This window comes from Peromyscus leucopus, chromosome 22 (assembly GCF_004664715.2).
Source record: "Peromyscus leucopus breed LL Stock chromosome 22, UCI_PerLeu_2.1, whole genome shotgun sequence".
In the NCBI taxonomy this organism is placed as follows: Eukaryota; Metazoa; Chordata; class Mammalia; order Rodentia; family Cricetidae; genus Peromyscus; species Peromyscus leucopus.
The window spans coordinates 3,322,710-3,348,212 of record NC_051081.1 but is presented as its reverse complement, the minus strand read 5'-3'; the positions used below and the strand labels follow the sequence as shown (position 1 = coordinate 3,348,212).

Below are 25,503 nucleotides of genomic sequence, written 5' to 3'. Positions count from 1 at the left end.
GAAGTCTGAGGTGGGAGCCATTTCAGTTTGGGAGTCTTGCTTGAGGTGTCAACATGAAGCCTGGGTCATGCTGTGCAGTGTCCCAGACCTCCACCCACTTCACACCAGTCATGACAGCCAGATGTCACCCAGTGTCCCTTAACAAAATCACCCCTGGGTGAGATCCACCACTTTAGTGAACACATTTAATTATTCCTTTACAATTCAGACCCCAACACTAGAGAGCCTTCACCCAGGCCCTCACAAAGAACACTCCCCACTGTAGAAATTGTTCCTTGACAGCAGGATGTAAAACACGAACTACCAGCACCTGGGCGAAGATTGGGGTGCACAGGGCTGCTAAGAGCTCGAAGCCCTCTCATAGAATTTCTGGATTTCCTCCTGGTATATCTTGGCCACAGTGGTCCTGTTCAACTTGGACATGGGCCCTGTGGTGGAAGCAAGGCTGTGGTGAGCCTCCTCGAATTCCTCCCCCAGAGTCCCCTCTCAGAAGCCTGAGCCATCAGAGGGCCGAGTGCATGCTAGGGGTACATGGGAACTGGGGTAGGAGAGAAAACTGGAGAGTAGAAACCCACTCCAAGACACCCCGAGTTCTCTCCTGCAATCTTAGGGGCAGTGGGTAAAATGTAGGTATGGAGATGCCACCTCAGGGACACTTGGGCTGTATTTTGTGGGTTATTATATTCCAGTCCAGAATCTAACACTCTCAGATGCTGCCTCTGCACCCCAAAAAGTGAAGGATTATGTCTGGAGTTGTCCCGTCTTCAGTTGAAAGTGTTGGAATTGGGTTCAGCATACCACATTTTATACAAGTAGGGCTTGGATGTGGGAGATGTTTTTAAAGATTTTATTTTAAACTGTGTGTCTGTGTGTGTGCATATGTTTGCAGTGCCCCCAGAGACCACAAGTGGGCATCAGATCCCCGTAGTTGGAGTTAACAGGCAGTTGTGAATTGCCCAGTTTGTGTGGGGGCACTGGGAACTGAATTTGGGTTTTCTGCAAGAGCAGCATAGTGCTTTTAACCTCTGAGCCATCTGTCTAGCTCCAGATGTGGGAGTGTGTGTGCTCATCTGGCTCAAGGAGGGTGTCAGATGTCATGTTCCATCACTCTCACGCAGGGTGTCTCACTCAACCTTGAACTAAGCCAGTTGGCAGCAAGCTCCAGGGATCCTCCTGTCCTTGCCTCCACAGCGTGGGGTAACAGAGCTGCACCACCACACCTAGCTCTTTAGGTGAGTCCTCTGGTCCTCGTGCACAAGCTCCCGTGGCCACTGAGCATCTCCTGAGCTCTCAACGTGTTTTGTGTTGTTTTTCTCAAGGCAGGGTCTCATGTGCAGCCCTGGCTGTCCTGGAACTCACTCTGTAGATCAGGCTGGCCTTGTACTCAGAGACCTGCCTGCTTCTGCCTCCGGAGTGCTAGGTTAAAGGCGTGGGCCTCTACTTCTTGCCTACCCCCCTCCCTTTGAAACAGTATTGTTCATTGGCCTGGTGCTGGCCACGTAGTCTGGGTTGATGGTCCAGGGAGGACCAGGGATTCTCCGGTCTCAGCCTCCCCAGCATTGGGAGACAGCTCAGTGGTTAGAGCACCGGTTGCTCCTGCAGAGGCCCTGGGTTCGGTTCCCCACACCCATATGACAGCTCACAACCACTTATGACTCCAGTCCCAGGAGATGTGGTGCCTTCGTCTGGCCTCTGTGGGCACAGGACAAGCATAGTAAACATTCATACATTCAGACAGTCATACACACAAAAATAAAAGGAAAAATTTTAAAAGGCCAACAGCATGCCCATGGTTTGTTTGTTTGTTTGTAACATGGGTTCTGAGGAATCAAACTCAGGTCTTCATGACTGTGCAGTCAGCATCCTTACAAATTGAGCCGTTTCCCTGGCCCCAGGCTTTTTTTTTTTTTTCTTCGAGACAGGGTTTCTCTGTGTAGCTTTGTGCCTTTCCTGGGACTCACTTGGTAGACCAGGCTGGCCTCGAACTCACAGAAATCCGCCTGGCTCTGCCTCCCGAGTGCTGGGATTAAAGGCGTGCGCCACCAACGCCCGGCCCCAGGCTTGTTTTTGAGACAGGGTCTCTCACTCTATCCTGGACAGCCCTTGAACTCCTGATTCTCCTGCCTGGCTCCCAAGTACTTGGTTGACGGATGTGTACCGCCACACTTGTCTTAAATGTGTTTTGTTGCAAAAAATCAGCTAAAGCCACGTGACCACAGACCCTTCCTGTACTCAGTGGAAGCCTGGGGCTAGGAGGCTGAGAGGGTCCGTGGCCCCCTGTGACTGCCATTAACTCACCAAGCTCCCCGCCGCCAACAGAGAAATCATTGTCTAGAATGACCCACTTAATGATCTTGGTGCCTTCCGAGGGTGCCTCTGCATTCACGTCTTGGATGCCCTGGTTGATGAACTCTGTGACCAGGGGGTCACGGTTATATAGGACATCTGCCAACCAGGTGGACTGGCTCCGCATCTTCCGGCAGCAGGCCACAACCTCACTGGTCAGGGCACTCCGAGCCTCTCCAGTCTCCGGGTTGATCTGACACTGTGGAGGCAGGCAGAGTTGGTGGTGTTCTGTGAGCCCCCTTCAGGGACCATGCCCATGGCATGTGGGTCCTCCAGGCTACACGTGCCAGTGCATCAGAGAGCCCTACTGATCCCACTAGGGAGAGGCAGAGCATGCAGCTCAAAGGTCATGCAAGCCTGTAGAGCAGGCATCTGGGACTCGACTCGATTCTCTCCTTCCAGCATGTGGGTCCTGGGTATTGAACTCAGAAGTCGTCAGGCTTGGCAGCGAGCGCCCTTACCCACTGAGACAGCTCTCAAGCCCATCTTCCCCTCGACCAGGCTCTGATTGATGCCTTCAACTTGGTACCTTGATGCCAAAGGCCCTGCGCCCATGCTTTGAGGGACACCGGTCTACAGGGAAAACCCTAGATTCTTCTACACACTCGGGCACTCTACACTCCTCCCTAGAACCAACAACTGGAGCTGTGGTGTGACTCCACATGAAAGCTGCCTCAGGGCACATCTTCTGTGTCAATGGACCAGGATCCTGGGTCACTGTGAGAACACACCCCTGGGTTTGTCAGGGTTCCCAGAGGCTTAGCTGAGATGAAAAGGCCCGTTCTGAATGTGGGCAGGGATCCCTGGAGAAAGCAGGGCTGCGGGGTGACTTGGGGTGAAGGCCTCACAGGCTGAGGATGTGAGCTTCATCTCTCAACTGTGTACAGGTGGGAGGAAACCACTCCTCAGACCTCCACATGGGTGCTGTGGTACATGAACACAGATACCCACAATAAGAAATTTTTAAAAATAGTAAGCCGGGAGGTGGTGGTGCACACCTTTAATCCCAGGACTCAGGAGGCAGAGGCAGATAGATCTCTGTGTTGAGGCCAGCCTGTTCTAGGACTACACAGAGAAACCATGTCTTGAAAAACCAAAACCAAATTTTGTGTGTACATGTCTGTGTACACGTTCCTATGTGCATGATGGATGGAAGTCAGAGGTCAGCATTAGGTGGCGTTCCCCTGGCACTCTTTAATTGAGGTAAGGTCTCTCACTGGCCTGGAGACTCACCAGTCTCCCCAGCACTGGGATTATAAAAGCCCATCATGCCCAGCTTCACATGTGTGTTAACACTTTATCCATGGAACATCTGCCCTGGCCCTCAAATCGCTTCTGGTTAGGTATTAATCACAGTGACAAACGCCACTAAAACTGTGACTAAGTGACTGAATGACTCCCATCTAGCCCATCCTCATTCCGTACTGTCAGAGTCTCGCTCCGTGGGAGCCGCCGGGTACCTTCATTGTGAGGAGGGCGCACAGGTATGGGGCATCCTGGCCCACCACCATCACATAGCGCACAATGGGGATGCGCATCTTCACTCGCTCCTCGATGGGATTCGGGTTGATGACTTCACCTGAGCTCAGCGTGATCATATCTGTGGCAGGAATGAGAAAGGTTTGTCTCTGAAAAGGCGCACCAAGTGGCTTACAGGGGCTGGAGTGGGGACAGCCCGTCCTCCCCTCCTGGGGGGTGGGGCCCGCTGTGCCTTCCACGCATCCTGCGCAGCCTGTACCTCTGTGCCACGCCCCTCACCGTTGATATTCCCCATGACATAGAGGAACTTGTCGATGTCCAAGAAGCCCAGGTCATTGGTGTGCAGCCAGCCGTGGCTGTCCACCTTCTTCTCCGTGGCTTCTTTGTCGTTGAGGTACCCCATGAAGATGTGGCGGCCCCATACACACAAGTTCCCCACGCCGTCCTGGTTCTCCTTTTCCACCTTTGTGTGGGAGCTGGGAAGTGCCTTCCCACTGCTGTGGGCATGGAGGGGATAGCAGGGCTGGCATGCTCACCCACCAGGACACGATACCACTCGGGGCCCACGCCTTTTATCCCAGGACTTAGGCAGAGACAGGTGGATCTCTGAGTTCGAGGCCAGGCTGGTCTACATAGCGAGTTCCAGGGCAGGCAGGGGTACACAGAGAAACCCTTCAAAACTGCTGTGCCTCGCTTTATGCACAACCCGAAGCAATGCCCACAGAGACACCGTCTCCCAGTCTGTTGCCAGGCTTACCCTGCCAGGTGTGGATACCGTGCCTCTGCTTGGCACTCGGGAGGGGCCTGAATCCCACCTCCTCCCACCCCCACCCCGCCCCACAGAGGGAAACATCCCGGAGAAAGGTGAAGGGAAGCCTCGCCCACCAGGCGCCGGGGTGGCCCGAATCCGGGGGACCCCTGCCCCGCCGCTGTCCCGGGGGAAGACAGAGCCCTATCCGACCCACCTGGGGAGCCGGAAGGCCTGCTGGCTGGACACAGTGTGCAGTCCGGTGCACTCGCTCAAGCCGTACGCCTCGAAGATGGGGATGTCCAGGCTGAGGAAGAAGTCCACCGTGGCCCTCGGCAGCCCCGAGCCCATGTTCAGGAACTGCTGGCAATGGTTGAGACCCAGGAATTTCCTGGCAGGGTCAAAGGTCAGCTTCTTGGCCAGGCCGAAGCAGAGCGGCTGGTGGATCTGCCTTTAGAAGCGGAGCAGCAGCCACGTGTGACCACTGTCCCGCCCCCGCCCTCGGGTCCCCATTCGTCCCATCACCCTCCCCAGCGGCCGCCCCGGGTCCCCTCCGCCCACCCCGCCCCGGGTCCCTCCGCCCGCCCCGCCCCCGGGTCCCCGCCCATCCCGCCCCCGGGTCCCTCCGCCCGCCCCGGGTCCCCTCCGCCCCGCCCCGGATCCCCGTCCACCCGCCCCCGGTCCCCTCCGCCCCGCCCCGGGTCCCCTCCGCCCCGCCCCGGGTCCCTGCCCATCCCATCCCTGGGTCTCCGCCCATCCCGCCCCCGGGTCCCTCCGCCCCGCCCCGGGTCCCCTCCGCCCCGCCCCGATCCCCGCCCACCCCGCCCCCGGGTCTCCGCCCATCCCGCCCCCGGGTCCCCTCCGCCCGCCCCCGGTCCCTCCGCCCCGCCCCCGGGTCCCCTCCGCCCCGCCTCCAGCGCCCGCCGCACCCGAGCAGCCTCCTCCTATTGGTGCTGAGCCCCATGCGCATGGCCCAGCGGTCGATCCTCCTGCGGAAGGCGGTGGCATCCAGGTGCTTGGTCTGCAGGCTGTCCAGCATGCGGTCCCACACCCACGGGATGCCGCAGAACGTGGTGGGCTGGACCTCGCGGAGCATCTCCGTCAGGAAGCCCTGGATGGGGCGGGATGGGGCGCTGGGGGACCCCCACGCACACCAGGGTCATGAGGCAGTAAGCTTCAGCGTGGGGCCGAGGACAGCGCAGGTGACAGGCAGAGCCACGCCACCGAGGCCCCTGCCCCCGAGTCGGGGAGAGAAGGAAAAAGGGCCAGAAAGGTCGGGGGCAAAGGCCGGGGGGACAGAGGGAGCGCTGCAGCCGCCTGGCCCCTACTCTTGCCACTTCGACCCTCTGCCAGAGCTGGCCTAGCGACAGCGAAGGCTCCCCTGCCCCCTGTCCTTTGCTGCCCAGATCGGGCCACGGTCACTCTCACCCCCAGAGCTCACCGTGCCAGGGGCTCGGGCTGGCCCGCTCCAGTTCCCTGCCTCTGCTGAGGGGAAGTAGACTGTTGCAGCCACCGAGATGGCCACCCACACATCCAAGATCTGGGCCCCCGCGAAGCAGAGCGGCAGGTAGCTCACAAAGATCTCCTGGCCATCAGGCGGACACTTGAACTCCAGGCTCTGAACGGTGGCCGCTGTGGTCCATGTGATCTGGAAGGTACCTGGCTAAGTCAGCCTATGTTCCTTAGTTCCAAGAGCCACCGCGCCGGGCCGGCGCCCCCCCACCCCACTCCCGACACCCCGGGGTGCATCACTCACATTGTCGTGGCTGAGCATTATGGCCTTTGGGGCCCCGGTCGTGCCCTGGTTGTATACCAAAGCACAGCACTGGTTAGGCTTCTGTGAGTCGATGACTTGGTCCAGCTTTTCATCCGAGATGCCATCTGCGAGGTCCAGGAACCCTTTCCACTGTAGAAAGGCTGTCCAATGGGTTTTGGGGGAGTAGAGGCTACCCCAGAGACACCCCTCCCCCAGCCCAGCCACCTCAGCTCCGTCTGTACACTGGAATATTAGTCATGAAAAGGAAAGGCATTCCATACATGCTCCAAAGTGGAGGAGCTCTGAGAAGATAATGCCAGACACATAAGGACACCCACTGAAGAATCCCACTCTGGCTGCTCTGGACTCTCCACGCCACCCAGCCCCTGGCTTGGCCTCCGTGGCTGGGCATGTAAGCTGGCTTTCTGACTACCCTGTCTGGACGTACCGAGTATAGATTTGGCTGTACTTCCTGGATGTCTTCTCTGTATTGTATGATGGCCTTGAGATGCTTCAGGTAGCCCTGGATCTGCAGGACGCCATGGGGTCAGCACCAGCAAAAGTGGGACTCCTGTAGCTCAGGCTGAACTCAAACTCACGACGTAGTGGCAAGTGACCTTGACATTCTGACTGGCCTTACTGCCACAGATGGTTTCTGTGGTGGTGGGGGTGGAACCCAGGGCCTCATCCATGCCAGGAGAGCACTGTGGGTCCCACTGAGTTCTGTGTTCTTTTAAAAAATATGTGTGTGTGTATACATATATTCTTTTTAGTTCTGTCATCTGTATGCATATGTGCGCCTGCATGGCTTATGTGCAGTGTGGAGGCCAGAAGGGAGCGTCTCATCCCTAGAACTGGAGTTCCAGGTGGCCCCGAGCCGCTGTGTGGGTGCTGGGAATTGAACCTGGGTCCTCTGCAAGAGCAGCCAGCAGGATGCTGCAAGTGCTTTTAACTGCTGAGCCAGCCCTTCAGCCCCTGCCCCTGTCCTGAACACGTGAAAATACACGATTACTCCACTTTAAACCATTTGGTTTTCTACTTCATGGCGTGGAGCCTACGCACACCGAGCAGGTGTTCCACTGGTGAGCTCCCCCCTTTCTTTCCATTCATCCTATTTTATTTCATTTCTGTTGTGTGTGTACATGCACAAAGGCCCATACTCACACATTCACGGCTTTGGTGTTTTCTTCTATTTCTCTCCACGGGATTTTTAAAATTTAGTATTCCTGTTCTGTGCATGATGCAGGCATGGGCATCCCAGACCCCACGGATCCGAGAGAGTACCACATACCTGAGTGGAGGGGCACCACTAGCCCACTCCAGCCTGTGGCTCTGGCAGGCCTTGCCCTTCCCCCCATTCCGTCTGCCTTGCTAAAAAACCCGTTAGATTCCATTCCTGAAGCCGCACGCCAAGGTCGGTCCCCTTATCTGCCCCTTCCTCCTCCTGAGGCTGACCACCAAGGTCCGTCCCCTTATCTGCCCCTTCCTCCTCCTGAGGCTGACCACCAAGGTCCAGCTATCAAAGTGTTGGAGTCCAGCAATCAGAAGCCTCCTTTGGCTTACATAATTAACATGTTCATTTAAAATTAAACACCTCATTCTAACACAGTTTCCCATTTTACCTTTATAAACCGCCACTTTCCTATTGGCCATGTCTGTCTCCTGTCTGTCCAGAGGCGGCCCTTTGTCCTCCAGGACAAATACCCCGCCCCTTCTCCCTCATCCTCTGTCTCCTGTGTTTGTCTCTTATTCCCCGACTGTCCCCTGGGCAAATGAGTCTCCTTTGTGCTGACGGCTTGGTCTTGTGCCCGTATCAGTCCTTCTACCGACCCCATGGACGGCATCCCAGACCCCGCGCACCCCAGTGACTCTCACCTGGTTAACTTTCTGCAGCTGTCTGTCGTTATCCACCACGAAGATGTCCATCTCTGAAGCCTCGGCGATGACCTGGCAGACTTTCGGTGAGTTACTGCACAAGATGCCCACAGAGATGCCGCTGGAAGCAGAATTCGGGAGCTGAAGATCCAGTGAAGAGGGCTTTGGGGAGCTGTGGGGCTCTGGGGGGGTCTCCGGACACCCTTGGAAGGTGGGACTCAGGGGCACCCCTTTCAACGCTTCCACAACTGTTCAGCGCGAGTGCGGGGAGAGCTCAGTGCTAGGACGCTGAAGGAATAAGAAAGTATGTCTAAAGGGGGCATAAGCGTTGGGCTCCGGAGGGTATATAGGAGTTTGATGGGGAGAGAATGTCCGGGACAGAGAGACGAGCATGCTAATGATTGTGTCATCGTCAGAGCTCCCTGAACTGAAAGAACACAACTGGCTTCCACAGAGGCAAGACCCCAAGACACTCAGCGACAGGCCGGGTGCCCCTTACCCTGCCATGATGGCTCCAATGTTGGCAATCACCCACTCCGTGGAGTTGAAGCCCATGATACCCACGCCATGGAAGCGTTCCAGGCCCACCTGAGGGAGGAGACACCTTTGAGAGACTCAGCTATCCTCACCGTGACTTAACAGGAATCTGTAGCTGAGAATCTCAGTGTCCTTCTCTGGACCATTTGTCCACCAGCTCCAGGTACCACAGAGTAGTGATGCTAAGCAGGGCATCTCCACCACACTCTTCTGTTACCCATCCATCCACCTGCCTGTCATCCATCACATGCTGTCAATTCACCATCCACCCACCCACCCATGCATCCACCCACCCACCTATCCACCCACCCACCCCTCAACTCCTCCATCCACCCACCACCCACCTATCCACCCACCCACCACCCATCCAATCATCCACCCACCCACGCACTATCCATCTTTGATGCTTTCTCAGCTCATCAAGCTGCATCTTTTGCAGAGAATGTGCCCTCTGGCCCAGGGCCTTTGCATGCTCTGTGCCCTTGGCTTGGTATGGTTCCTCCCCAGATTTCCCGATAGCTCCTTCCCCACTTGATTGAAATTTTACTGTCTGTGAACCCTTCCTTGGCCACCACACTTTAAAAGTCCACCCCTACCTCCTGCTCTTTTCCTCCTTTCTCCAGCAGGCTCCGGATCACACTGATCCTGACCTTATTTCACAGGCTGACTGGACAAGTCACTTCAGGTTTCTTTTTTTATGCCCTTCCCTAATCTGAAGGGTGGACGTTTTAAAAATTCATTTATTCAGCAAACGCCAGAGGGTGGAATGGTAGCTTCCCATGGAACCAACCAACAAAGATGCCATCACGACACCAGGTAGCCAGAAAGACAGGGCAAGGGGGGCCTGGGAGATGGCTGTGTTGGCAAAACACGCCGGACCCGCTCAGTCGTGCATGGGCCGAGTGCTTTTCAAAGAACTCATTCTTTCTTAAAAGATTTTGTGTGTGTATGTGGGTGTTTTGCCTACATTTGTGACTGCACCACATGTACCCACAGAGGCCAGAAGGGTGGCGGGTCCCCTGGAGCTAGAGTGACAGACAGCTGTGAGCCGCCACAGGGTTGCCGGGAATTGAACCCTGGTCATCTGCCAGAGCAGCCAACGTTCTAACCGCCGCGCCACATCTCCAGTCCTTACTTGTATATATTGCATGTAGGAAAGCATACAGTGTACACATAACACATGTGCCCCGTGTGAAGGCTTTCATATTTATGAATATGCATACTCTAGATGTCAATATTATATGAATATATTTAACTGTATGATACGACTCAGTATACATGTGGTAGACCTGATAAAGCTCTGCATTTTACACACATACAACATTAGAATATGTAAAATATATATGTAATACAGCAACATGTAAAGCTATCCTCGAGGTCTAAGTACACACGCATTAATGCACGTTGGTATGCAGAATGAACCTTGTACATGGGGAAACTGAGGCACAGAGTGGCAAGGAATCCACGTGACTAATGGCGGTGCGATGATGCTCGGTGGTGCGAATGAGCAACCGGAAGCGAAGCACCAGGCAGTGGTCAAGTCACAGCGGTCCCTTCCCACGCCCGCGCGCGCCTGCACGTGAGCAGGCAGGGCGTCGCGGTTGCGCAGGCGCAGGCGCGGTACCTTGAGGAAGGCCTTGGCGGCGCGGCGGCAGGCCTCGTAGTACTCGATGTAGGTGAGCAGCTGCCAGCTCTTCTTGTACTTGGAGCCGATCGCCAGGCAGTGCGAGTACTTGGTGGCAGCGCTCATGATCAGGTCGGGCACCGTGGTGGGAGGCTCGTCCTCCGAGTTCTTGCCCAGGCGCAGCTTCACCTCCCCGTCGCGCTCCGCGGTCCAGTAGCAGCTGCCTGCGGCGGGGTGGGAGGTGACTCCCCGGGACGGGAGGAGGGATGGGGTTCCCGGGAGGACCGGCGCCACAGTCCCCGGGACAGGAAGACAGGGGCCCAGAGGTCATTTCCCCCGTGAGGACCGGAGGACCGAGGACGTCCGAGAGGACGGGCCAGGCCAGGGGTGATGCCCCGACCCACAGGAAGGAGGGCATGGGGCCAGGGTGACCGCGTGCACAGGGCCACGCGGCCGGCCGGGATGGTTGGTGGCCACAGCTGCCATCCTCCCCCTGGTACACCTGCCCCGCCACAAGGCCCTGGCCCCCACGGGCCCCCACGCTCTGGGCGCAGCGCTCCTCCCCTGTCCGGCCCCCGAAGTGTGCTGCAGCGGCAGGGCCCCCCAGACCCCCAAGCTGGACCCGGCGGGGCGGGGTAGGGCCTCCCACCTGGGGCCATTGTCTCTGAGGGGTGAGGGGCTTGTGGTGTCGTCCTCTTCAGCGCTTTGCTGTAAAGCTTGGTCTTCAGGATGGTTTTTGCTGTCAGGAGGGGCTTGGCGCCCCCGGCGCCATTCTGTTCGTTAGGGTCAGACATGTCCTCGACAGGGAGCAGACACACGGGTGTTCACACGGGTTCCAGGGGTCGGGGGGTTCAGGGGCGCGTAGTGGACGGCGGCCGAGTTGGCCCAGCAAAGATGGGAACCTGCAGACCCTGCTTTGGGTGCTGGTTACAGGAGGCAAAACAAGCTGGGTGTTAGTGAGGACATTTCCTGTGCGCGTGGCGTGTGCAGACGTGTGGAGGGCAGAGGTCGCAGGCGCATGCCTTCCTCAGTACCCCTCCCCACCCGAGCCTGGAGTCAGTGAGAACCAGGGTCCCTCTTCTCACAGGCCTATGCTGACACACCCAGCTTTCACCTGGGTGTGGGAACTGAACTACATCCTCGGGGGTGTGTGGCTTGTGAGTTCAAGGGTCGCCTGGACCACAAGCGACCCCAGGGAGGGCAGTAGGAAGGAGGGGGACGAGAACAGGGTTCTCAGAACCTTCTGAGCCTAGTGTACTGCTCCCAGGCACTTCCTGAGAGAGGCTGGGGCCCACGAAGCCCTCAGCCCTGCCTCTCCTCCACAGGCTTCCGCTGGTAGGGCAGTACCACTCCTGTCCAGCTCTGTCACCACCTCCTGCTCTAGCCACAGAGACAAGGAGCACCCAGACTGGATGTCCTCCAGAACATTCCCTTCTACAGTCCAGCCCTTGTGACATCACTGTGTTCCGTGAGCCAGGGCCACAGTGGCAATGTGGCCCAATGCCCCTTTTCAAGAGGCTGGCTCTGGGGGCAAGGACAGGTGCAGCAGAAGAGACTATGCCTAACTACCACCAGCCAGGGAGCTCCCAAGACACTGGTCCCCAAAGAGCTGGTGGCAAAGTTCCGGGTTCTGGCCTGGTAGCCCGAGGGACTCCATTGTCCCATGGATAGGCTGGCCAACGCAAGACTTTGTGTCAAAATACTAAGACTAGAATGACCTGCGATCTCGAGCCTCCCTCAAGGGCATTTGTCAAAAAACACTGAAAGAAGGAACTCGGAGATGTCACAAATCCATGTTCACACTGCAGCTGTGTTGCTGGAGGGCTTCTCTCCAGGTTCCACCAAGCCCTGCAGTCCCACAATCCATGTATAAAATAATCACTCAGACGCTTATATCACTTATAAACTGTATGGCCGTGGCAGGCTTCTTGCTAACTGTTCTTATATCTTTTTTTTTTTTTGTAAGATTTATTTATTTATGATGTATACAGCATGTGTCTCTGCAGGCCAGAAGAGGGTGCCAGATCTCATTACAGATAGTTGTGAGCCACCATGTGGTTGCTGGGAATTGAACTCAGGACCTCTGGAAGAGCAGTCAGTGCTCTTAACCTCTGAGCTATCTCTCCAGCCCCTGTTTTTATATCTTAAATAACCCATTTCTATAAATCTATATCTTGCCACGTGGCTGGTGACTTACCGGCGTCTTTACATGCTGCTTGTCCTGGCGGTGGCTGCAGTGTCCCCCCCTCCTTCTTCCTGTTTCCCCAATTCTCCTCTCTCCTTGTCCCGCCTATACTTCTGCCTGGTCACTGGCCATCAGTGTTTTATTTATATAGAGCGATATCCACAGCACAGCTGCTCTCGGGCCCTGCTCCCTGACAGATGAGGGAAGGAGGGAGGGTGTGGTCTCTCCAGCCTGCAGGAGGACATTACGGTGGGCACCCACCCCAACAAGGAGGAACCGTGAGAGCACATACCCCAGAGGCCCACCCTAGAGCAAGTCACACACAAGAAATGCTTGGTGGGCACCTGGGAGGGTATGGGGGTTGGGACTGAGTACTGAGCTGGGGTAGAGCTTCAGTATGGGGAGACGGAAGGTTCTGGTACTGGATGGTGGTGAGACTACACAGTGTGAATGCATGTTGGTGCGAGGAAGAGTCTCACGCAGCCAGGACTACCTTTGAACTCGTTATGTATCCAAGGATCACCTTGAATTCCTGATCCTCCTGCCTCCGTCCTCCACAGTGTCGCGCACACTTGGGACGGGACCCAGAGCCTTGTGCATGCTGTGCGAGCGCCACCCACCGGCCTGCAGCTCCAGGCACGGTGGTGGGGTTTTGTTTGTTTGTTTTTTGGTGTGTGTTTTTTGGTTGCCTAGTTTTAGGACACCCAACAGGTATGAATGGCCTGTCTGGTTTCATTCATATTTCTATCCAGTGTAAAGCACAATGCCCAACACTGGAGCTGTAAAAACAACATCAACAAAAACCTCATAGACACACACAGATGCATGAATGAGTGGGTGGATGAATGGGTGATTGATGGGGTGACTAGATGCATAAATATGTCGGTGAGTGAATGAATGTCGGTGAGTGAATGATGGGTGCAGGGAGCCCATGCTCCCCCTCCCCTGCCAGCACCCTCCCCCTGAGGCGGGGTGCAGGGAGGATGGCCAGTGATGTCACAAGGGGTAGCCTGAGTAGAAGGTTCCAGAAGCCTGAATGGGGCAGAAGGTCTGTGAGGTGGGGGAAAAACTATCTGCCTCTGTCCTCCCCTCCACCATCTCCATCACCCTGGCCAGACTGAGGGGGTGACCACTGCTGCTGGGACGAGGGGCCGCTGACCAGCTCTGTGCAAGGAGAAATACCTTGGTGACCAGATGTCTCCGTTTGTGACACCTGGCCACTCTGGCCAGAGCGGCACCCTGTGAAGGGTGACGCTTGGTAAGGTTCCCGAGACAAGCCCTGCGTGGGACCCATGACCGTTTCAGAACAGAACTGACTCTTGGGAAGGCGGCGGTTTAGTTTTTCCCCACGGAGGAAGATGGCCGGGAACTCCTGATCCTCCTGTACCTGCTGCATGGATGTGAAGCTTGACTTGAGGTCCCTAGACCCACATAAAAGACAGACACGGTGAGGCCCTGCGGCAGCCCGGCGCCTGCGCACTCAGTGTCAAGTGAGGTAGAAGGCGGGGCCGCCCGACCTGCACGTGGGTGTTGTGGCAGTGTGCCTTGTCCTGGAGTCTGTGGGAGGAGCACACTGTCTCCTGCATACGAAGGGCGTCTGAAGTCCCCTTTGTGCATGCGTGTGGAGGCCAGAGGCCGACTTGGGGCGCCGTCCTTCAGGCACCATTTACCCTGTGTTTTCAGACAGCGTCTCTCACAGAACCAGAAGCTTGCTGCGTGGGTCAGGTGGCTGCCAGTGTGCTCCAGCAATGCCCCTGTGCCTGCCTCTCCGGAGCCGGGGCTCCAGGCGCACACCACCACACCTGGGGTTCTGCATGGGCACTGGTGTTTCACACTTGGGTGCTGTGCTTACACAGCACACATTTACCCATCGGAAACATCTGCTCAGACCTTGCTTTTGCACCGTGTTTTGTTTTGTTCCAAGACACGGTTTCCCTGTGTAGCCTGGCTGTCCTGGACCTCGATCTGTAGACCAGGCTGGCCTCACAGAGATCCGCCTGCCCCTGCCTCCCGAGTGCTGGGATTAAAGGCGTGCGCCTGCAGTCTTTTATATTCTTAACCTTGTGGAAAATTAAAATGTTTTGATTATTGCTATTTTTCAAGAGCAGGCCCTACTACATTGCTCAGCTGCTCTGGACTCTGATCACAGCCCTCCAGAGAGCTGCGGTCACAGCAGGCACCCTACGTCTACCCACAGATCTTTAAAAATTACTCTTATTATTGTGTGTACTTGTGCCTGTGGATGCACATGTGTAGAGGTCTTAGGACACCTTGAGGCAGTCCGTTCTATCTTGTGGGTCTGAGGGATTGAACTCGGGTCGTCAGTCTTGACTGTGAGTGTTTACCTATGAGCTGTCTGGATGGCCCAATAATAATTTTGAAAAAAAGAAAAGAGGGATGGAAGAAACAGGGAAAGAGGGGAGGAAGAGTCTGGTAGAACCTCGCCATTGGACACCCTCTAACTTAGAAATCCTCCGGGGCCAAGACAGGAATAACTAAGCAATCCCGAGCAAGGGTCTAGGCAGACATCACCAGTGGATGGAGGTTGGCCCCTCTGCTGTCCTTGCCAAACTTAATCTGTTTCCTTCTTTGGTTCATCTGTGGCCATGCAGCATTGTGACGAATGCTCCTTGTGAACCTGGAAAGGTCGAACCACCGATGGCTCAAGAAAAGAAGGTGGAGGACCCTGAGAAAGGCCCAGACGTCACCCCAGGTCTGTGATGGCCGGGGAGCACTGGGGAGGGGGTGGACACCTCATCCAGCGGGGCCGCCTGGCCGTCTCGGCTGTCACGTTCTTCCTGTCCGGTGTGAAGAACGGCGGCCGGCAGTTTGGGGCTCAGTCACTTAGGTGACAACTCGGGGTTAGCCCTTTGGGAGGCTCACTCACATGTTATCTAGTTTCTGGCGTAGGATAAGCTAGCCAGGCAAAAGCAACCTAAGGGGAGGGTTAACTGAGGTGGGTGATTCCACAGCCTAGACATGCTGCAGGACACACGATCTAGACAGTTCCCCGCTGAAGCTTTCCCGGGCGATTCTCAAGAGTGTCAGTTGACTAAACTAATCACACGGATACTTTTTTCTTTTTCTGTTTTTGGTTTTTTTTTTCAAGACAGGGTTGCCCTGTGTAGCCCTGGCTGTCCTGGAACTCACTCCGTAGACTAAGCTGGACTTGAACTCACAGAGATCCATCTGCCTCTGCTTCCCAGGTGCTGGGATTAAAGGGATGTAACACCACTGCCCAGATCACACAAATGCTTTTTTAAAAAAGGTATGGGGCTGGAGAGATGGTTCAGTGGATAAGATCACAGGCTGCTCTTCCATTGACTTTGGTTCCATTCCCAGAACCTGTGTGGTGGTTCAGGATTGTCTGTAACTACATCAGATCGGGATCTGATGCTCTTGTCTCACCTTCATGGGAACCAGCCACTCGTGTGGTTCACAGACATACATGCAAACAAAACATCCTTACACATAAAATTTGAAAAAGGATTGTGGGGTGAGGTGTGTGCTTGCCTGAGTTTCAGACATGATCACACACATCTACACCACGGAGCAGCACGTCTGTGTTGGGATGGTGCCCATGTGGGTCCCATCCCAGGAGCCATTCCTGTAGATGACATGGATACTGTAAGTGACTTGTGGTCCTTATTCAGGGACCACATGACACACTGAGCAAACCTCAAGGTCAGTGTGTGATCTGGACGGCTTTGCTCACCTCTGCAACAGCCCTTCTCCAGCCGTCCTTCACAAGCATGGGGACCTGAGTTTGACCCCCAGAGCTCATGGAAAGGCTAGATGTGGTGGCTCCCCAGCAGTGGGGAGGCAGAGACTGGAGGATCCCTGGCCCCGGCCCAGCCAGTCAGGGAGTTTGGGTTCAGTGAGAGACCCTACCTAAAAACACAAGGTGGGGAGCAGCTGAGTAAGACTAGATGTTGACCTCTGGTTTCGGTGTGTACCTGTACATACACATACACTCATTCACACAGATATGTGTACACAGATACTACACACTTAAGCACATAAACATCATGTACATACACATAAACATACTCATGAACATCAGCACACATGCTCAGATACACACGCATACACATATTGTTGGTTGTGCGGCACTATTCCTGGGGGAGCCTGAACAAATACACGCACACCCCACATTATATGACAAGAAAGACTTTTCCAAGGAAATGCTGTTGTATTAAAAACTGTGGGCAGTGGCCTTGGCAGATTGGAGCCACAGGGCCCCTGGGTGAGAGAGAGACATGCTGTATAACAGCACTCCTGTAGAGGATGTTACTGGGGGAAGAGAGGAAGGTGGGCGGGCCTCCTCTTAAGGGGGTATTGTGTATGCTGCTAGGGCTGCTAGGATGGGAGGGGGCTACATAGGGTGACATTGTCAGGACCCCGAGTGGGCCAAGGTACTGCCTGCTTACTGGCTAGGTCCCCAAGGGCTGGCCAGGTAATGCTCCAATGTTAACATTCTTCCTTTTGTTGATTATAAAAAGGTGAATTAGGGATAGCAAGTGAGGTGGGAATGAGGGGTGCCGAGTTCTCAAGACTGCTTCCTGCTGACTTGGGATGAAGTGGGGAGGGGTGTGAGTGAAGGAGCTTTCAGTTAGCTGTCATCCTGGAGACCTCAGGCATCCGTTCCCTGAGGGAGCTGAGAAGGCAGGTTGCGAGGAGAGAAATAGATTGTTGTCATTGGCCTCATGAACAGGGCTAGCCATGGGAAGGGTGATAACTGCCAGAGAGAATGGAACGGAGAAGTGCCCTGGTGTACAGAATGGGCAAGGGTGAATGAGCCAGACGGAAGAGCAGATTTGCTCTTGAGTCTGGAGAGGTGGTACCAGATGTTTCAGGAGCTTGGGGGAAATGGCACTCCAAATCAGGAGTACAGGAGCCGCCACATCTGCGGTTTCCCTGGAGGTTGGGAGTGCATCCATCCTCAAAAAGTGTCAACAGGTCAGGAGAGGACAGAGTTTTATGAGCAGGCGCGTGGGTGAAGTTAACCTGGCAGTATTCGCCCGGTTGGTGTCCTCAGAGCTGGTGCAGGGGCTGGCATATCTGGAGGGCCCCTGAGGGTTTGGCCTTGGCACAAGTCTGGCAAGAGAGGTGGACCTGCAAAATATGCTCGGAAATGGGTGGGGTCAAAACAGGCTCTGCAGACTTAGTTTTCACAGACTAGATTTTTTGATGTGGTAGCAGAACTTTCCCTAGGAACCTGCAGGTGTCTGTAAGACAGCTGGAACAGATTTACATCTTGGTGTCATAGCAAAGGCTATGGCTTTCAGTTAAAAGGCATGAACATTTAGGACAACCAGAGGGAACTTAAAACTCTGAACCTCTGAAGTTATATCTGAAACCTGTTAATCTTGGACTATGAAGCTTATCTACGAGGCACACTTGTCTGTATTTTTAACAGGAAATGTACTAATGAGCTACTAAGGTGCTTGTAGCCTTGGGATTGGGGGTGCTGTTAAAGTGGCAAATCTCTTGGTACCCTGGTCATCAAACACCATCAGATCTGAGAAGGATAGGTAAATGAGCAGGAGTAAGCCAGCTTTCCAGTTACCCAGGCAGTCCCAAGTCTCTCCGTGGTCACTGGGGGACAAGTCCCAGAGGTAGCACTTGTACAGATGCCAAGCCCAGAGGATCTGACAGATTCTTTGTGGAGTAGAAATTTGGGAGACTAACCCACCTTGACTTCGCAGATTGGGGTAATCGATCCCCCAGTGCCCTGTTATCCAGTCCAGGCAGGATCTAGGCAGCGGCTGAAGTGAAAGCCAGTTTGTTTGTGTTTTTTGGTTCAGTAGCTGGCATTGCCACACCCAAAGCAAGCCTCCAGGCGGAAGTTCTTCTGTGGCCATCCATCTTCTTGGAGAAGATACAGGATGCTTCCAGGAGTTGGCATGTCTCTCCTAAAAAGCTTTTCTATTAAATGCCATATTCTCAGATGTCTGAGAGTGTTTGAGAATGGGGGAACAAAATCTGTTAGGTATATCTAAACTAGGCAAATGTTGTTTAGGTTTAACTTTGAGGGCATATGTAGGTTATGTCTAAACATACAGTTTACCCAATTACTTACAGCTTACCAATGTTAGTAAAAGCAAGGAGGTTAGGCATATATTCTTAAATTGGTGTTTGTTAGCCTGAATAGACCTTAGATAAGGAGAGACCCTTTGCCAGACTGTTTGAGTATCTCAAATAGGAATAGCTCAGTCTCTGGTGTTTAGCTGTGGTCCCAAGATATAAAAGGCAAAACCAAGTTTTAACATTGCAAACAATTTAGTTTCAATATTAGTGGGCTTATTCTTAGGTTACAAAATCTGGCTGCCAGCAAGAATTAGAGGCAGAGCTTTAATATCTCAGCAAACCACCATTGTTTTAAATCCTATCTTTCATAAACCTTATTTTTAGGACAGGACAGGAATTATCACGTAGAAATCTATCCAATTCAAAATAATGTGGAGACCTGATGTCTCCTGGTGGACCCACCTCCATGCCGTCACCCTTACTAAAGATGGCAGTGAGGTCATGACTCTTTTAACCTTAGCCAAGATGGCACCTGTCCACGTGGTCACCCTCACCATGGCAGACCACATGGTGTTTTCCAGGGCAGTTTAGATCTGGAGTTGTAAGTTTTTTAGGTCTTTAAACCATACCAGATTTCTTAGCTGTTCTTGTTTATAGCAAGGTAGAACAGCATAAATAACTTTCTCTGTCATCACATTCTGAGCCGAAGCAGCTAGGGAGCATAGCCAGGCTGTTAGCCAGACACGTGGAACATGTAATCTCAGGCATTCAAAAACCAGCCAAGAACAAACACACGAAAACCCAGGCATCCAAGACCAGTTTTAACAAAACATACTGTGGCCCCGTTATTCATACATACATTCCAACAGAAAGATGAATAAAAAACTTTCCCAGGAAACTGTGTCAGCTAACCAACTTAAAAATCTTAAAATAAGAGTTTACAGTATAGAGCAGCAAGTAAGAAACTATAAGAATGACAGGCGTTTCCTGGCCATGGTGGAGGAGGAGGAGGCGGAGGAGGCGGAGGAGGCGGAGGCGGAGGAGGCAGAGGCGGAGGCGGAGGAGGCGGAGGCGGAGGAGGAGGAGAGGAGGAGGAGGAGGAGGAGGAGGAGGCGGAGGAGGCGGAGGAGGCGGAGGAGGCGGAGGAGGAGGAGGAGGAGGGGGGGCGGAGGCGGCGGGGGGCGGCGGCAGTGGCGCCCATTGGGCGTTTGTCAGCCCAGGCACGAGCAGCAACGCCTCTCGCATCCTCATGCATCCGAGCGTGGAGCTGGTGCTGTAGAGAAAACTGGGACCCCAAGTAGCAGCAGAGCCCGAAAGAGGGACCCCTCCTCACCCCCAGGCTGCAGCATGGCGGCCCCGCCGCAGCGGTGGGAGGCAGCGAACACAGACAGGACAATCGGGAGAAGGAGACACTTTGAGCGAAAGTGTGAGACGCCGGCAGGCACAGAAGCAGAGGGCAGGTGAGGGAGGCCTCCAGCCGGCAGGAGCCCAAGCCATGGGTCTCGCAGGCTGCAGGGAGCGGAGAGCGGACAGGATAGACAGCTGAACAGGAAAGGGAGAGGGCCGGGAGTGCACAGCCCCAGCAGGGCACCCCTTTCACCTGTTGGATCACTGGTAGAAGTTGCAAAGGGGTCCCGTGAAATATCGGGGCATGGGGTGCCCGTATGCGGCCATTTGGATTGAGATGTTGGACCTATATTGCTGGTAGGCGTATTCCCGGTGAGTGAGGCAGGAAAAAACGAGATCCAGTGACTTGAGAGTTTCTAGCGACCCAGGAATTGAAGATCGACTGAGGAAGGGCAGGTCTGAGAGCCTAAGCCTGAGGTCTGAGAGTCGAGAAGCAGGGGAAGGGGGATGGCCAGAGGTGGAGGAGGGGGCGCTTACCAGTCATGCCGGTGTTAGGTGCAGGGGCCCAGCAATCCTTCAGTTGGAAAAGTGACGCTGTTGAAGATTCCAGGGTGCTGGTGTACCTCAGACCGCTGGCAGGCAGAAGGGAGGAGAGAAACACCATGCAGATGGTGCCCAAGTAGATTTTATTGGGGGGACAGAAGAGAGGGGAGAGAGATGGGGCACAGAGCAGCCTCGTGGGAAGAGAGAGAGAAAGTGGGTGGGGCCTGCTTCTCTCTCTCTCTCTCTCTCTCTTTCAAGACAGGGTTTCTCTGTGTAGTTTTAGTGCCTGTCCTCGATCTTGCACTCTAGCCCAAGGCTGGCCTCGAACTCACAGAGAACCACCTGCCTCTGCTTCCGGAGTGCTGGGATTAAAGGTGAGCACCACCACCACCCAGGGGCGCCTGCTTCTTAAAGCAGGCTTAGTGCATGCACAAACAGGCTACACAAACATAGGATGATGCTGTCAGGACCCTGAGCGGGCCAAGGTATACTGGCCACGTTCCCAAGGAAACAGCCAGGTGATGCTTAGATGCTAATAGATGCCCGAGACGTAAGTCTACTCACGCCAGGGAGGGAGCCCACAGCAGACCGAAGTGCACACATCACCAAAGTCCTGCTTGGTGAACGTGAATTTTCCTGGGGTCACTGACAGGCATATGGGTGAGGGGAGACAGCTGTGTCACTAAGGCCCACCCCAGCATGGGTGACGGCTCACAGCCCGCAGGCCACAGGACAGGCTGGAGAACGTGGTGCCTCAGCTGGTCTGAGCCTCTTCCAGGCAGCTCTGCGACTCCAACAGCATGCCTTGGCAGTCCTTACCGCTAGGTACACCCTTAGCTAGGGTCTCTGTTGCTGGGATAAACACCATGATTAAAAGCAACTTGGGGCCGGGTGGTGGTGGCACATGCCTTTAATCCCAGCACTCGGGAGGCAGAGGCAGGTGAATCTCTGTGAGTTTGAGGCCATCCTGGTTACAGAGCGAGAGCCAGGAAAGGCGCAAAGCTACACAGAAAAACCCTGCCTCGAAAAAAAAAAAAAAAAAGCAACTCGGGGAGGAAAAGGTTTATTTCATGTTATAGCTCATAGTCCATCATGAGTAAATCAGGGAAGGAGCTGAAACAGAAGCCATGGAGGGTGCTGCTCACTGGCTTGCTCCCCATGGCCTGCCCAGCCTGCTTTCTTACAGAACCCAGGACCAGCAGCCCAGGGATGGCCCCTCCATGTGGACTGGGCCTTCCCCCATCAATCACTAATTAAGAAAATGCCCTACAGCTAAAAATCTCCATCAGGACTCCCTCCCTTCTGACGACTGTGCCCTGTGTTAAGTTGGCATAAGTCAGCCAGCACAGAGGATTCCCTCCCCACACACTGCCTGGCCTCAGCATCTCTCTGAAGCCACAGATGAGGACTCCACAGCTCATTCACTTGCGTCCATTCGAAGCCAGCCCCGGGTAAACTTGGCTACCAGCTTGGGATGGACGCGCCGGCTTGGACCGCAGCACCGGCAGGTTTTTCATCCAGTTGCTTCGCAGGAACATAGATAGATGCCCTCAGGGGTTAGAGCTTAGCTGGGGGGGGGGGGGCGGGGTTCCCTGAGGGCCCTGGGCTGCATTCCAGGACAGAGCAGTCTGCTCCAGCACCAGCCTTCTGCAACACGGAGTTCCTGGTACCCCTTTCTCTGCACACTGTGCATTTTGAAATTCTTCCCGCCCCGATTGCTCTTTTTCACTGTGAATCTTCCTAAACTCTCTAACCACAGCACAGAGCCGACATCATGCTTAAAGCCTCCTGTAACAAAGAAACAAGTTCACCACTTTAACAAATTGTTTTTCATTTTATTTTATGTCGTGGGTGTTTTGCTTGCATGCACACCACGTGTTACAGTTTGGTCGGAGGTCCATGCCAGGGACAGGCTCGTTTTCTGCTTCCTGGCCTCCAACATTGTGAGCCGATATAACTCTCCCGGCCTCAGGGGTCTTGTTATAGTGAAAGAAAACACACTGAGGCACACTGTGAGGAGGAGTCTTTAGTCCAGGTGTGGTAGTTTGAGTGAAAAGTCGCCCTCACGGTCTGGGGCATTTGAACTCTGGCTTCCAGCTGGCGCTGCAGAAGTGCGTCACAAGGATGCTCCCAGTGGACTCTGTGCTTCTTGCCAGAGCAACAGGGAAAGAAGTCCCAACACACGCAAGAACAACCCGACTGTGGATCCTCCTTATGTTTTTTTTTTTTTTAATATGACTTTATTTTGTGTGCATTGGTGTGAGGGTGTCAGATCCCCTGGATCTGGAGTTACAGACAGTTGTGAGCTGCCATGTGGGTGCTGGGAATTGAACCCAGGTCCTCTGGAAGAGCGTTCGGTGCTCTTAACTGCTGAGCCATCTCTCCAGCCCCGGGAATCCATCTTTAATTTAAAAAAATCTAACCCTTAAAGCCCCTGCAATACCACAGTTGATCAAAGTTTCAAGATGATTAGCAGTGGTTCTCAGCCTGCAGGTCTTGACCGCTTTGGGAGTGAATGACCCTTTCACAGGGGTCGCCTAAGACCATCGGAAAACACAGATATTTATATTATGATTCAGAACAGTAGCAAAATTACAGTTGTGAAGTAGCAATGAAAATAACTGTGGTTGGGGGTCACCCCAGCATGAGGAGCTATTAAGGGCTGTGGTGTTAGGAAGGCTGCCATATTTAAACCACAGTGCACTGATTGATGGGTAAACGGTGCTGGTTACCAGTGGAAAAGTCACGGGCCACGGCCACGACTACCAGAGTCATAAAGAGCTTTATTAGAAAGAAGAGGGGATGGGGGGGGGAGCCAGGCTGGCGGGGGAGGGAAGGGGAGCAGAGCAGAGAGCAAACAGAAAGAGAGGGTGGGGTCCGCGTCCGGCTTTTTAAGGCGGGGATTTCATGACCTCGCGTGTTCACTGATGATGTAAGACAGGAGACGCCAGGCCCCGAGCTGCGCATGTGCAGAGTCCTGACACTGCCGTCGGCGCTCTGCCATCTGCCACAGCCTGTGCCAGCTCCTGTGCGGTGTCTCGAGTCCCCATTTGAGACCATGTCTCATGTAGCCCAGGCTGGCCTTGAACGCACTGTGAAGCTAAGGATGACCCAAACTCCTGTGTGTATGTGCACACACCCTAGTGCACCCACATGCATGTAGAGGCCAGGAGGCAATGTTAGGTGTCTTCCTCAGCCACTCTCCTGCCTATCATCTGTCTGTCTGTCTGTCTGTCTGTCTGTCTATATCTCTGCATGTGTGTCTGTGTGTCTGTCTATCTCTTATCTGTCTGTCTATCTAATCTCTGTCCACCTGTGTGTCTGTCTGTCTGTCTATTTGAGTCAGTGGTTACAGGCCCACTGTAACTGAAAGTTTTCCTGTGTCCACCCAGCTCCCACATCCTTGTGGTCCCACAGCTGCTCAGATGCACATGAACACACAGAGGCTTATATTAATTACGAACTGTATGGCCTATTGGCTCAGGCTTCTCACTAGCAGATCTAACATCTTAAATTAACCCATTTCTATAAATCTGTACTTTGCCATGTGGCTCACGACTTACCAGTATCTACATCTTGCTTTTCATGGCAGCGTCTGGCAGCGTCCTCTGTTCTCTGCGTTTCAACTTCCTCCTCTCTAGTTAGAATGTCCCGCCTAACCCTATTCTGCCTCACCATTGGCCAAACAGCTTTATTTATCAACCAATTAGAGCAACATATTTTCACAACATACAAAAGACATTCCCCCATCAGACCACCATGCTGCTCCTGGTTGTTTTTTTTGAAACCTGGGCGCACAGGACCTGAACTCATCCTTCCGTGTGTACAGCAAGCCCACGCTGACTCGGCCTGCTCTAGTCCCTGAGCACTGAGCCGATCGACAGGAGCCCCCGTGCCTGGCTCCGTCTCCAGGACAGCCAGGGCTACACAGAGGAATCCTGTCTCAAAAACAAAACAAAACAAAACAAATTGGCCCGGTGTATGCCGAGCCCCCGTCCACCCAGCACCACCCACGCCTGTGACTCTTACAGCTCCCCTCAGGCTGTGGAACACTCACTCTGACGGAGAGGTGCTCCTGAGGCTCTCCAGACACGGGCCAGGCCATGAGACCCCGATGACCATCCCCGAGCTCTTTCAGGAGTCTGTTGAGCGGTTTGGCGCGTACCCAGCCCTCGCCTCGAAGAACGGCAAAAAGTGGGACACGCTGACATTCAGCCAGTTCTATGAAGCATGTCGCAAGGCAGCCAGATCTCTGATCAAGGTGAGCATCTCCCTCCACCAGTCATTCAGGAGCAGTGGTCCATCCAGTGGGGGGCAGGCTCTGGGATCCCAGCATGCGGAGAACTGAGGCAAGAGGGCCCTAAGTTCTGAGCCAGACTGGGGTGCTGAAACCCCACCTGCCTCAGAAAACAAACAAAAAGTTAAAAAGAAGCTGAGTGGAACCTCAGCGACCAGAGTGGTCTCTTGGCGTGCACAATGTGTGCGCTCCATCCTCAGTACCACGAAAACCATTCACGGTGGTACACACCTGTCACCCTCACTCAGGAAAGGCAGGAGGGCTGGGAGTTCAAGGTCATCCTCTGCAACAGAGCAAGCCAGAGTCTAGCCTGGGCTACTTGAGGAAACACCATGTCCAAGGCAACTTATGAACAGAAGCATTTAATTGGGTCTGGCTTACAATCTCAGAAGGTTAGCCCATGATCATCATGGTGGGGAGCACACAGAATGCATGCTGCTGGAGCAGTAGCTGAGAGTTTACATGCTATGGGAAGCTGGGGACAGAGCCCAAGGCTTGGCCTGGAGTGGACCTTTGAAACCTCAGAGCCCACCCCAGTGACACACCTCCTCCAACAAGACCACACCTCCTAATCCTCCCCAAACCGTTCCGCCAACTGGGGACCAGGCCTTCAAACATGAGCCTCTGGGGGCCGTTCTCGCTCAACCACCACTCCCTGACCCATGGGCTTGCGGCCATATCATAATGCAATGCTTCAGCCCAAGTTCAGAAGTCCACGTAGTCTTCTGTCACAGTC

The 25,503-nt window shown here is 54.4% G+C and overlaps 2 protein-coding genes and 1 long non-coding RNA gene across 11 annotated transcripts in view; 2 read left to right on the top strand and 1 right to left on the bottom strand.

The window, feature by feature from the left end:
* Window positions 1-168: 168 nt before the first annotated feature.
* Window positions 169-12,157, bottom strand: LOC114688578 (long-chain-fatty-acid--CoA ligase ACSBG2-like). 2 transcript variants are annotated; one of them, XM_037197847.1, is made up of 14 exons: window positions 11,606-12,157; window positions 11,015-11,288; window positions 10,366-10,589; window positions 8,704-8,792; window positions 8,205-8,325; window positions 6,778-6,858; window positions 6,330-6,479; window positions 6,015-6,221; window positions 5,503-5,684; window positions 4,791-5,024; window positions 4,105-4,322; window positions 3,807-3,946; window positions 2,299-2,545; window positions 169-428 (listed from the first exon to the last, which is right to left on the bottom strand). In XM_037197847.1, the coding sequence occupies exons 2-14, from the start codon at window positions 11,157-11,159 to the stop codon at window positions 340-342; spliced, it is 2,127 nt and encodes a 708-aa protein (XP_037053742.1). In that variant the 5' UTR covers window positions 11,160-11,288; window positions 11,606-12,157; the 3' UTR covers window positions 169-339. The 2 variants fall into 2 exon arrangements, with proteins under 2 accessions (XP_037053742.1, XP_037053743.1); XM_037197848.1 differs by having other exon boundaries at window positions 11,015-12,157.
* On the top strand, window positions 6,143-9,010 carry LOC119086417. The gene is made up of 3 exons (XR_005089699.1): window positions 6,143-6,228; window positions 8,223-8,290; window positions 8,621-9,010. It is a non-coding gene; the product is annotated as an uncharacterized LOC119086417 (long non-coding RNA).
* Acsbg2 (acyl-CoA synthetase bubblegum family member 2) overlaps window positions 10,338-25,503 on the top strand; it is a 36,857-nt gene continuing 21,691 nt past the window's right edge. Inside the window, exons 1-3 of one of the 8 annotated variants that reach the window (XM_037197850.1) lie at window positions 10,340-10,417; window positions 15,163-15,263; window positions 24,502-24,731. In XM_037197850.1, the coding sequence (XP_037053745.1) occupies window positions 15,209-15,263; window positions 24,502-24,731 (285 nt within the window). In that variant the 5' untranslated portion in view covers window positions 10,340-10,417; window positions 15,163-15,208. Of the gene's footprint in view, window positions 10,418-10,472; window positions 10,498-13,483; window positions 13,998-15,162; window positions 15,264-24,501; window positions 24,732-25,503 lie in introns of those variants that run through there. The other 7 variants (XM_037197849.1, XM_028863150.2, XM_037197853.1 and 4 more) reach the window with 7 other exon arrangements.

Coding starts and splice junctions, on each gene's coding strand:
- LOC114688578 (XM_037197848.1), bottom strand. CDS start 11,159: ATGTCTGACCCTAACGAACAGAATGGCGCCGGGGGCGCCAAGCCCCTC. Junction 5,685..6,014: donor CAGCCCGAGCCCCTGGCACG/GTGAGCTCTGGG, acceptor CGCCCCATCCAG/GGCTTCCTGACGGAGATGCT. Junction 5,025..5,502: donor AATAGGAGGAGGCTGCTCGG/GTGCGGCGGGCG, acceptor CCGCTTCTAAAG/GCAGATCCACCAGCCGCTCT.